Source organism: Sciurus vulgaris (assembly GCF_902686455.1).
Source record: "Sciurus vulgaris genome assembly, chromosome: 7".
In the NCBI taxonomy this organism is placed as follows: Eukaryota; Metazoa; Chordata; class Mammalia; order Rodentia; family Sciuridae; genus Sciurus; species Sciurus vulgaris.
In genome coordinates, this window is record NC_136467.1 from 121,345,447 (window position 1) to 121,358,633 (window position 13,187).

At 37.3% G+C, this 13,187-nt stretch overlaps 1 protein-coding gene across 1 annotated transcript in view; it reads left to right on the forward strand.

Moving 5' to 3' along the window:
* The window catches only part of SLC26A8 (solute carrier family 26 member 8), a 69,319-nt gene that overhangs the window by 14,373 nt on the left and 41,759 nt on the right, over positions 1-13,187 (forward strand). Inside the window, exons 5-8 of the mRNA XM_079148682.1 lie at positions 2,669-2,785; positions 4,320-4,501; positions 10,519-10,683; positions 11,486-11,635. Coding sequence (XP_079004808.1) covers positions 2,669-2,785; positions 4,320-4,501; positions 10,519-10,683; positions 11,486-11,635 — 614 coding nt within the window. The remainder of the gene's footprint in view (positions 1-2,668; positions 2,786-4,319; positions 4,502-10,518; positions 10,684-11,485; positions 11,636-13,187) is intronic.

Below are 13,187 nucleotides of genomic sequence, written 5' to 3' on the forward strand. Positions count from 1 at the left end.
TCATCCTTTAGCATCACAAAAAAGGAGAAGGAGAGGGAGAGGGAGGAGGAGAAGAGAAAAAGAAAAAAGAAAGGGAGGGAGGAAGGGAGGAAGGGAGAAAGAAAAAGAAAGAGAAAGAAAGAAAATCACAGAATGGGAGAGAATATTTGTAATACATATACACAACAAAGATTTTATTTGTAATATAGAAGTATTCCGAAGAATCCATAAAAAAACCAATGACTAGATAAGAGTGCTCAAAATCACTAGTAATTGATGAACTGGAAATTGAAATTAAAATGAGTTGCCACCATACACACTAAAATTAAAAATCTGACAGTATCATGTGCCAGCACAGATGTGAACAATGGGAGCTGTCATATATTGTAGGTAGAAGCATAAAATGCACAACCATTTGGAAGAGGTTAGCATTATCTAGTAAATGCCCCAGAAGTTATAATTAAGGGTGTATAATCTCAAGGAACTTGTATATCTGTGTACCAGGAGACATGTATAAGAATATTCAGAGGACTATTATTCATAATAGCCTCCCAATTGGAAACAAAGACATGATACTGTGCAACCCTGGAGCAAAGAGAATGGGGGAAATAGCCGCCTCGGGTCCTGATGCCCTTTTAGTTCTGGTTCCATCTCTGAGGATGTCCAACTACTCTTTGTACGTTTTTAATACATTTCCTATTTTGCAGGCTAATCTGAGCATGTTTTCTGTCTCCTACAATCTTGTATAAACTTGCTTAAGAAAAAGAAATGGGAACCTGTAAGTTACAAGGAACTTAGGAGATATTTTAACCATGTGAGGGCCATATTTGGATCCTGATTTAAACAGATAGTAAAATATAAAAGCAAATAATAATATGCTAGAGATTGTCTCAGAACCTACCCCACCTCTGGTTCAGGGTCTGCCATGGGGCTGCAGTCAAGCTGTTAGTCATTGTAAGACCCTACTGAGGCTGGAGGACCTGTTTCCATGCTTACTCATGTGGCTGTGGACAGAACTCTTAAGATCCCCTTCCAAACTCACTCTTATGTTTACTGACAGGCCTGAGTTCCTCCCCATAAGCTGCTTGAGCATCTTCATAACATGGTAGCTGGTGAGACCAACTACATGTGTGCGGCCCAAGACAAAATGGAAATGCAGGGCCCCTAGTGCAAAACTTACTTAGAAATTCAAGACAATGATAGCAAAGCATTAAACCTACTGTGAGGTCCTTCCAAGCCCAGATCTCTATGTGACCACATAGGTCAGATATCTTTGAGGACAATACTAGCAGTGAGTGACCTGAATGAAAGGAAAAGCCAAAGAGCAATGGAAATGGAAGCCAGTTTTTTGCAGCCTCATCTGGGAGGCTATTTTTGTTTATTTTATTTTTGTTGCAGTCTATTCCTTAGAAGCAAGTTACTGTGTCTTCTCATACTTGGGGCAGGAATACCAATTGCCCATTGTGGATCCTCTTAGAGATCCTCCACCACAATGACCATTTATGAGATAACTAGGGATGTTTCAATATTGAGTGGATGGTGATGGTATTATAGTCAAATTACAAGAGCCATCTTTTAGAGAGACACACTGAAATTTCTACAGATCAAATGATTGAATATTTTGGATTTGCCTGAAACCATTACAAGGCAGGAGAGGATTGGGGTATAGGTGAAACAAGATTGGCCATGGGTTGACCATTGTTGAAGTGAATGATGGACATACAGGAGTTCATTATACATGTTTTGTGTTTGTGTATGTTTGAAATTTTCCATTAGAAAAGGCCTCGTTTGTATAAGATGATAAAGCAGATTGTTGGACTCATAACTGAATTTCAATGAGTGTATTGGTATTATGTAAGTTGAGGAAAAGCCCTCAAGCCCAGGAAGTGTGAACTTAAAACATCAAAAGGATGACATCATGCATGTTAATACCTTTGCCTTAAAATTTCCAAATTCTCATGGTGCAACTTAGAAAGTATTTAAGGAGCTAAAGCAAGAGATTGGAGTAATGGGCAGGTGGAAGAGAAATAGCACATATCAACTTGGAGTCAAGTCAGTTAAGTGTGATTCTTGCCTTGCCTCCAGCTATATCTTCAGCCCTGGAGGGTTCACAGGGCCTTCTTGTGCTAGACTAAGTATAGGGATGGGACTTCAGAGATACTGGAGCTCAGAATCGTATTGCCATGGTGTTTGCTTTCCATATTTAGTATTAAGACTTCACAGTGAAAATTGTTTCATTCTGTGATAAAGAATTGAGATGTCAAAGGCCATGGTAAATTAGGAAGAGGAGCTAGGAATCAGAGGAGATAATAAAAGGTATTCATTAAGAGTTGTAGTCAAGGGATGCTATTACCACATTCAGTCAGCTATACACATGGATCTTCTTGTTGCTGTTGTTCTTTGAGATGGGGTCTTGCTGTATTGCCAGACTGGCCTCCAACTTGGTATCCTCCTGCCTCAGTAATCCCAAGTGTTGGGATTAGAGTAGTTAGGAGTACGGTCACAAGCCACTCTGCCTGGCTTCACATGGACTATTTTTATTCTAATTATTCTTTATAGTTTCTATTTAAGGTGACTTTTGTGCGTGCAAGGCAAGCACTCTACCAACTGAGCTATATCCCCAACCCTACTTAAGGTGACTTTTAAAAGCCAAACTACCTTTTCTTATTTACATTATCTTGCTTTTCAGGTCTGACACTTTCTTTGATGATAAGACAACTGATTCCTCCTCTCAATGTCGCTTACACAGGTTTCTGTTCTTCTGTAATTTATGTAATTTTTGGATCATGTCATCAAATGTCCATTGGTGAGTTCAGTTCTGAAACCACAGTAGGTGGATGAAGTTTGTACCTCAATCATTTACTTGTTGCTATGAAATCTGACTTAAAGTTATACTTAAGATAGAAAAGAGACAGAAGATAAATACGTGGTTCATATGGTTAGTATTTAGATTATACAAAAATAAATACTTCTCCCAGTGTGTCATTACTAATGTCAGCACCAGAAAAACAGGCCACCAAGATGTTTCCCAAAGGAATTAAGTGGCAGAGGTATTTCCTTGGTGAAATTGTCTCATCTTGGAATCTGTCTGCCTACAACTCAAACACCCAAAAATGATTCTGCTAATACTCCAACCTTTAGCTGGACCCAATTCCCTTGGGCTGATTAATAATAGAGTTAGTCAGCTTATGAATTTAAAAATGAGAAAATTCTGTCCTATTAATCAAAACTCTCAAGTCCACAGATAAGCACTTTCCTTGACTGAGTCAAAAGTCCATCTACTGATTTATAATTAGAAATGACTGTCACAGGGACCAGAATAGTTAAAGGTCACATAATCGGTACATTTACTTAACCTAGATAACCCTAAATCGAATCACAAAATGCCCCAGTAAGCTTAGAGGAGTATTGAGAACATTCACTCTGTGAGGTGCCTTTTCCTGGATTTCCCCCTTGCACAACTGATCTAGTGACAAACATCAAACATTCTGATTGACACACCCTTTCTCCAGATACGTCTGTATATTCTGTTGGTTACTGTCCTGCTCTTTTAGATGTGGAATGTTACTCTGGCTTTTTAAAGGGCAATATTTTGTACTTTTCTTAATTAAGTCCATTATGTGTTGATTTTTATATTCAAATACTATTCCCAGTTTCTGGGGCACCTCACAATCATTTCCAAATTCTGACAGTAAGAGCTATTAGAGTTTAGGCAGCTTTAAAGGTAAGATGCATGTATGTCAATATGAGGATGAAATGAAACACTGTTTGAAACAGGATTAGCATGGTGTTGTCTTACACACAGTAAAACCTCCAGAAGTATTGAGTTCTGAGTCAGGTGCAGTAGCATGCTCCTCTAGTCCCAACTGCTTCGGAGTATCATTTGAGCTGGTTTGAGACCAGCTGGGACAACCTAGCAGGAATCCATCTCAAAAAAAAAAAAAAAAAAAGGTATGGGGAACTATTTTTCTTCCTATTATTCCTATCAGCTTTGTTTTATGATCCTTCCATGCCATTTTACTTTTAAATATCTCTAAGTGCAGGCACAGTGACTGAGCCTGATATTCATTTCCACTCAATTTCTCTTTGAGTCCCACCCCATATGCCCATGATGTAAATACCTGAACCACCAGCATCTAAATCCTGTGAGTTGGTGACAGTATCTGGAGTCCCTATTCTCTTCCCTGATCTTTCTTACTTCCCTGATCTTTCTGTGGCCACCTTCAAATAAGAAAATTTCTTCAGATTAAAGATTATACAAAATAATCAGACCAAGTCTTACTTTTGTCAGTTTACCTGGACATAAAACCTTACCTTCTGTCTTACGTCTTCTCCTATAGGTCCCTTCTTCCTTGTGAGTGCTCTGATGATCAACGTCCTGAAGGAGAGACCATTCAACTATGGTCACCTAGTCATGGGAACTTTTCTGAAGGATGACTTCTCTTCTCCCTACTTCTATACCGACTATAACAGATCCTTAAGTGTGGTGCAAACCACAACTTTTCTGACTGGGATTTTTCAGGTAGGAACTGAATCTCTGAATTCCTGAAAAACAAATAAGTAAAGTATAAATGGATCCCTTCTTTTAACTGCGTTGTGGCCCATGGCGATGTATCTGTAACTTCAGTGATTTTATTGTGGAGACCTTGTGGAATGTGTGGATAGGCTGTCTTCTCAGTGATGAAACTTCTGAAATAATCCACCACTAATTTAGGAAAAGATAGCGAACTTTCTCATCAATCCTTTCTCCTCTAGGACAGAGAAGGGTTTTAGGGTCCAGAGTGACATTCCTGATTTATTTTTTTTAATTATTCTATATTCTTTCATCAAGAATAGCACTCTTGATGCGCTGGGATTGTGGCTCAGTGGTAGACCACTTGCCTAGCACGTGCGAGGCACTGGGTTCAATCCTCAGCACCACATAAACATAAATAAATAAAGGTATTGTGTCCATCTGCAACTAAAAATATGCATATATAAAAAAGAATAGCACTCCTGCGGGTGTGGTAGTGCATGCCTATAATCCCAGCAGCTCAGGAGGCTGAGGCAGGAGGATCCCGAGTTCAAAGGCAGCCTCAGCAACTTAGTGAGGTTTTAAGCAACTCAGTGAGACCCTGTCTCTAAATAAAATATAAAAACAGGCTGAGGATGTGGCTAAGTGGTTGAGTGCCCCTGGGTTCAATCCCAGTTTAAAAAGAAAGAAAGAAAGAAAGAAAGAAAGAAAGAAAGAAAGAAAGAAAGAAAGAAAGAAAGAAAGAAAGAAAGAAAGAAAGAAAGAAAGAAAGAAAGAAAGAAAGAAAGAAAGAAAGAAAGAAAGAAAGAAAGAAAGAAAGAAAGAAAGAAAGAAAGAAAGAAAGAAAGAAAGAAAGAAAGAAAGAATATCATGTAGGCTCATAAGCCATATTTTTGGTAGTGTTTTCAATTTCCTCTGAGAGTCTACCACCTAAAACTTCACCTACTGAACACAAGTTAACATCTGACTTTCTTTTCTCTTTCTTCTCTACCTACCCATTCTCTAGTTGGTTTTTATTGGTCTCCGCAGGGACTATCTCTCTTTAGGTAAGGATTTATTAGGTGACTACAAAGACAGGCTGTCACAGTGGACAGAATCCAGCTCTGACACTCATGAGCCATACAAACTTTGGTAAATTATTTTACCTCTGTGGGTGAAACTGAGGTGGGAATAATATTAGTTTTGCAGGGTTCTTGTGAAGACTAAGTGAAAAAAATGCGTATCTCCATCCTAGAGCCTTTTACATAGTAAACAGCAATAAGTTATAATTATTGGGTACAGAGAAATGGATTTGGTACTGTAACAGAGACTGAAGTTTAATAAAACATAAGCCAGGCATGGTGGCACACACCTGTAGTCCCAGCTATTCAGGAGGCTGAGGCAAGAGAATCTCCAGAGCCCAGCAGTTCAAATCTAGCCTGGGCAACATAACCCACCTTTTTAAATAAATGAATAAATAAATAAGAAGACAGAATCAAAGTACCTAAAGAAATGATAGCTGCATACTCCCCAAATTTATAAATATAAAACTACAGATTCAAGAGGCTGAGAAAAATTGAAATAGGAAAACCCCCAAATCCACATTGAGATAAGTCATAGTCAAACTTCTGAAAACTAAAGACAAAGGGGAATAAAATCTTGAAACCAGCAAGATAACCAATATTTTATGTACAAGGGGAAAACCATAAAACTGACAGCAGATTTCTTACCAGAAAACATGGAGGTAAGAAGAAAAAGACAAAAATTTGCCTGAAATTTTTCTGAAAGAAAATAGCTGTTAATTCAAAATCCTATACCCAGTGAAAATATTCTTTAGCAGTGAAGGGGAAATTGAGGCATTTTGAGATGAAGAAAAACTAAGAGAATTTTTCACCAGTAGAACTACCCTAGAAGAACAGCTAAAGGAAGTTCTTAAAACAGAAAGGAAAGATACAAGAAGGAATTTTGGAATATTAAGGAGAAAGAAAGAACAATGGAAAGAGTAAGAATGTGAATAAATATGATGGAATTTGCCTATCCTCTTGGATTTGCAAAATTGTTTGATAACTGAAGCAAAATTATAACACTATCTGATGTGTTTCAAAATATATTAGAGGAAATATTTAAAATGATTCTATTATAAACCGACATAAAGGTAAGTTTTGGGGACTGCACTTGTGGCTCAGAGGTAGAGCACCTGCCTAGTGTGTGTGGGGTGCTGGGTTCAATCCTCAGCACCACATAAAAATAGATCAATAAAATGTATTGTGTTCGTCTACAACTAGAAAGAAAGAAAGAAAGAAAGAAAGAAAGAAAGAAAGAAAGAAAGAAAGAAAGAAAGAAAGAAAGAAAGAAAGAAAGAAAGAAAGAAAGAAAGAAAGAAAGAAAGAAAGAAAGAAAGAAAGAAAGAAAGAAAGAAAGAAAGAAAAGAAAGAAAGAAAGATAAGTTTTCTATTCTCAAACTGGTAAAATGTTGACACCACTGGACTGGTATGTATATAATGTAATACCTAGGACAACCACTAGTAAGCTATACAAAGATACACACTCAAAAGATACACACTCAGGGCTGGGGAATATAGCTCAGTTGGTAGTGTGCTTGCCTCGCAAGCACTAAGGCCCTGGGTTCAATCCCCAGTACTGAAAAAAAAAAAAAAAAAGATACATACTCAAAGTGAAATTCTTAAAAAAAAATGCTTAAGTGATAACAGCTAAATATACATTCTTTTCAATGACCCACAGAACATGTGCCAAAGATAGACTATTACCTGGTGATAAAACAAACCTTAATACATTTAAAAGATTAAACCAGACAGAGAGTATTCTCTGACCACAGTATAATCAAGCTAGAACTTGATAACAAAAAGATAACATGAAAATCTCCAATCCCTTGGAAATTGAACACCATACGTACAAATAATCCATGGATCACATAAAAAAGGTCATGGGAAATTTAAAAAATACATTGAAGTGAATGAAAAATTTTATCAATTTTGATCAAAATCGAAAAATTTCTCACAGGGGAAATTCATAGCACTGAAATACAATAGAAGAAAGGAAAAGTTTCACTAATCTAAGTTCCAACTTCAAGAACCTAGAGTAAATTAAACTCAAAGCAAACAAAAGGAAAAGATAATAAAGAGTAAAAAATCAATGAGTGTTTGCATAACATGTGGCTCCACGTATGTAGCATTCTTGAAGTGACAAAATTATAGAAATGAACAGATTAGTGGTTGCTTGGAGTTAGAAAGGGGGTAAGAGGGAAATGGGGACAGCCTTAAAATGGCATCGGGGGGATTCTGTATCTTGGCCATATCAATGTTAATATCGTGGTTGTGGTAGTGTTTTACAAGATGTCACCATTGAGAAAAACTGGATAAAGAGTATATGGATCTCTCTGTTTTATTTCTTAATACTGCATGTCAATCTAACATTTAATTTAAAAATGAAAGTGTGAACTAGAAATAGCTAACATTTATTACTATTCACTGTTCTCAGCATTATACATGTAGTACCTCATTTGATCCTCACGGCAACTCACTTTATGAAGGAAGATATTATAGTGGTCCTTATTTTACAGACCCAAAGGCAGGGAGAAGGCAAGTAGATTGCTCAAGCACACACAGACTCAAGTTACCAAACTAAGAATCAGTCTCAGAGCTGTCAGCCTCCCAAATCAGTGCTCGAGGTAATGTTAAAGTGCAAAATAATATTTATAAAAGTGGAGAGTTCACTGCCAGAAGAGCCAGTGCCAGCAAAGTGAAAGAATAACCTTTAGTTGGAGTTTTCTGGGGAGGAAAAAAACTATCTACTGAGCCCCTCCACACACACTTTTAAAAAAAGATTCTTTCTGTAAAATGGCACATAAAGTTTTGACTGGTTGATAATGGCTGCCTGGAATAGTATGCCAACACTGAACCTGATGCCATATCGCAGTGGGCAAGAAAGAATTCTAGGTTGATTGCAGACATTTGCCATTTACAAGGTAGAAGGAAAGAATGGCATGAAAATGAGTGAGGAGTATTTGTATCTGTTGCTATTTTCATATTTGAGCAAGGTGTTGGACATGGGTTATGTGATCGAATCCATATCCCTCTGTATTTAGTATTTTTTTCTAGCTGCTTTTTTATTTGTTCTTTTTAGTTATATATGACGGTAGAGTGTATTTTGACATATTATACATACATGGAGTCTAACTTCCCATTCTTGTGGTTGTACATGATGTGGAGGTATTTAGTATTATTCATGTTTTATAGATGACAAAACCAAGGTTCAGGGAGTTAACCTGTCCACACTTAGTGAATTGACAGGACCAGGATTGAAGCCAGGTTCTCCAGACCCAAGAAGTATGCTGTTTTCACCAAACCTCCTGGGAAGAGGAATTTGTGAGTTCTTGAAAGAGAGAGTGAATCTGTATTGGCAGGGATGGCAAAACAGAGGGGTTGGTACACAAGCACAGAGGTGGCAATCAGTCAACCGCACCAACAACAGGAAGCAGCTTGGTCTGCCTGGATTTAGTAAGAGTGTATTGGGCAGTAATGACAGATCAAGGGAGACACAGGGCAGTCTGATTGAGAATTTTGAAACAAAAAGTCTTAAAAAACTTAAGGAGGGCGGGAGATATAGCTCAGTTGGTAAAGTGCTTTGCCTTGTATGCAGAAGACCCTGGATTCAATCCCCAGTACGGCGGGGGGGGGGGGGGGGGGGGGGGGGGGGGGGGGGACACTAAAGAATTTATTGTTCAAAGTTTGTTTTCTGAGAACTTTAGTGCAGTGGAGGGAAGTGGTAACAATAGTAGGCTTTTAGACTTTCATTTTGTTCTTTCTTCACCTTTTTCCTGGATCGTTTTTGTGAAGCTGTGTTCTTAACCTACCCTGTTATGGGGACTTAGGATATACCCTGTATGCACCCATTTTATAATTCTGAATTCTTTTAATTATAAAAAAAATGGACATATATATTGAAAAAAACCTCAGAGTAAAAAAATGTATAAATTATAAAATGTTGTCCCCATTCTCTAATTTCATTCCCTGAAGTTTAATAGTTTGGTGTCATCCTTGGGTATCTTTTGTGTATACGTATCTAATTATTTTATATATCATTTTTATCATATATATATACATACACACACACATGTACATTTAAAATACAGGTTAAGTATTCCTTATCTGAAAGGCTTAGGACCAGTGTGTTTTGGATTCCAGAGTTTTTCAGATTTTTTAATTATTTGCCTATACATAAGGAGATATCTCGGAAATGGGATCTAAGTCCAAACATGAGAGTCATTTATGTTTCATATATACCTTGTTCATATACCCTAAGGGTAAATTTTATACAATATTTTTAGTGTGCTCACACTTTGCAGTCTGTCACATGAGGTCAGGGGTGGAATTTTCCACTTGTGGCATCTCATTGGGCACTCAAAAACTTGGATTTTGGAGCATTTTGGACTTCAGATTTTTGGATTAGCGATACTTAATCTGCATTATATCATACTCGTGTCTTCAGGATCATATGTATCCTGAAGACATAAATAAATTTAGTTTAGTCATTCTTGGTAAAGGCAGAAGTCCAAGGCAAAGGAGTCTGAGCCCAATCCTAGTTTATTGTCCTTTCCTCTGTAAAAAGCTGCATCCTTCACAGGGATGCTAACATCTGAAAAAGGTTCTGAGAAGAGGCCTTTGAAAAGGTAAAGGCTTTTTGCGATCACCTTGGCAGCGTTTCCTTCTTGTCAACCTAGAGGGCAGTAGATTCTAGGGCAAGAACCTGAGGGCTGACAGTGCTCTGGAAGGAAGAAAGGAGCGTGTGGACTGGTGCTCCTTGGGTGTTGCTGGACCAACATGCAAGGGCCCAGCTTATTTCATGGATTTCCATTCACTGGCGAAAGCAAGACAGAAAAGTCCTCAAAGGGGTTCCTTTACTTTTTTGTTGGAAACTCTTCTGTCTGATAAGAGGTCACGGGACCCCTGGAGAGTGCCTTTGGTGCCATTTCTGATTTGATGACACTCTGCCCTTTCTGGTTCTTTTTCCATCTGAACCCCCTGCAGCTATCAATGGGCATGTTTGGTATGGGCTTTCTGGCCACTTACCTTCCGGAGGCTATGATCGGTGCTTACCTGGCTGCTGTCGCTCTGCACATCATGCTGTCCGAGCTGACTTGTGTCTTAGGGATTGTAATTAGCTTCCACGCTGGTCCCATCTCCTTCTTCTATGTGAGTAATTTCATCCCTCACCCAACTCCTGGCCTCCAAAGAGAAGTGGACCAAGTAGAGAGACTCCTGCCCTTTCCCAACAGGTGATGCAGCTGAGAGGCTGCTCAGTCAAGGAAGTCTTAGAAATAATCTCATCTCTTGTAGATTTAGGGTCTTGGTTAACTGCAGAAGTCAGTCGACCATGTTCTCAGTTGCAATAACCATTTTAGCCTAGCCTTTTAAACTAACACAATTTACATTAATATTTGGACTTTAAGTTACTATTGTATCTATCATAATTCTCCCCATTATATGCCTCATAACAGACACATATCCTAAAACATCTGCAGAACATAAAATACTAAATAGTCCCAGAAAGTGAGAAAGAAATAGAGCCTCAGTTAAAGAATGCATATGGCTTGGGAATATTAATAATGAATAGACAAATAAATAGAAATCCTAGGTCCTTTTTGTTACACTGAAAGAAAGTATATTGTCACCTTATGGAACTATCCTGTTTCTTTTAATATCTTTTTTTTTTTCAAGGTACCAGGGCTTTGCACATACTAGGCTCCACCAACTGAGCTACATCCCCAGCTCTTTTAATATCTCTTGTTTAATTTTTTAAAAATATGTATCAGCTCCCAGCCCCCACGCTTGCACTCACTGTCCTGGTAATGCTCATAAGAACTTTGCTGACCAACAACTCTGCCTAAGGACTTGCTTTGTAACTAATCTAGAAAAAAAAAAAAAAGTGTCCTTTTCTAGATGTAGGCAATGAGTATATTTCTTTCTAAGCCTCTGTAATTTTGTTTTCTTTCAGAACATAGTGAACTACTGTATAGGTCTTCCCAAAGCTAATTCCACCAGCATTCTACTGTTTCTAACTACTGTTGTTGCTCTGAGAATCAACAAATGTATCAAATTTTCTTTCAATCAATATCCTATCAACTGTCCAGTGGAATTATTTCTGGTAGGTCTTTTTGATGTCCTGATTTCACGGTTCAGATCATTTTAAATACATACTTTTAAAAATAAATAAAAAGCAAATAGCTCAGGAAGGCAAAGGTTCATATAGAAATGTAAAATAAGAATTAAAAAAAAAAAAAACCAACCAGGGGCTGGGGTTGTAGTTCAGTGGTAGAGCACTTAATTAGCATGTGTAAGGCACTGGGTTCACTCTTCAGCACCACATAAAAATAAATAAATAAAGGTATTGTGCTCATCTACAATTTAAATTAAAAAAAAAAAAAACAGTGCGATCTCTTTTATTTGCCTATCATGTTTTTTTGTAACATAAATATTTTAAGGTATTTAAATATATCATTTTCTTTTATTGTATCTGGATTTTAAGTCATGATTAGGAAATTCTTCCCATCCCTAGGTTACAAGGGAATTCACGTTTCTTTTTAACCCTGGTAGATTTTCAATATTTACGTTTAGAGAACTGATCCGTTCTAGTGTGTTCCTGCCTAAGGAATGGAGTTTGAATTTCATTTTAGCTCTTTCTACCTGACTAACAGGTTGTTCCTGTATTAGTTATTGAAAAATCCATGTTCCCACTTGTGGTTTGAAATACATGCTTTATCACATATTAAATGTCCATGTGTGAAAAAAATATGTTGAATTGTGTCAAAGCCAAATATACACTTAGTTTTAAATATGTGACAATATTTGTAAAAATGCTTATTATTTTTATAATTTTTTTTAACTTGGGTATCGTTGAGAAATAAAAATTGTACATATTTACTGTGTATAACATGCTTTGAAATAGTTAAAGCAAGCTGATTAAAATACCTATCACCTCATGCAGATATCAGTTTGTTGTTTATGAGAACATTTAAGATCTATTGTGTTAGCAGTTTTCAAGAGCATATTATGATTAACTATAGCCACCATGCTGTGCAATAGATCTCCCCTCAAAATACTTATTTTCAAAGTATGTTTGTCTGGGAGTGATGGCGCACACCTATAATCCCAGCAACTAGGAAGAGTGAGGCAGGAGGATCCACGTTCAAGGCTACCCTTGGCAATACCTGTGTCTCAAAAAAACAAAAACCAACAAACAAACAAACAAAAAAACTCACAGGCTGGGGGCTGGGGATGTTGCTCGGTGGTAGAATGCCCCTGGATTAAATCCCCAGTACCCCCCCCCCACACACACACACAATAATGTAGTGATAATAAAAATTTTTAAGTACTCATTTGCCTCTTCCTTATAATAGTTTTAAAATAGGAATTTTTTTTCCTTATGAAAGTAATACAGGTTTCATGCTAGAAATTTTGAAAAACATAAGGTTTTTTTTTAAAAAGCAGGGGGAAGAAATTCCTAAGATTGTAACTGCTCAAAGTCAACTACAATTGATACCTTTGTATTTTCAGTTATTAACTCCCTTATTATTTCAAGCAAACACTACAGTCCTGTAGTCAGTATGGTGAATTTTCCCATATTCTATGCAGAAGTTTTGTTTCTATTTTAATATGGGTGCAATCACAGTGTTTTTTAGCTTTCTTTCATTTGCACA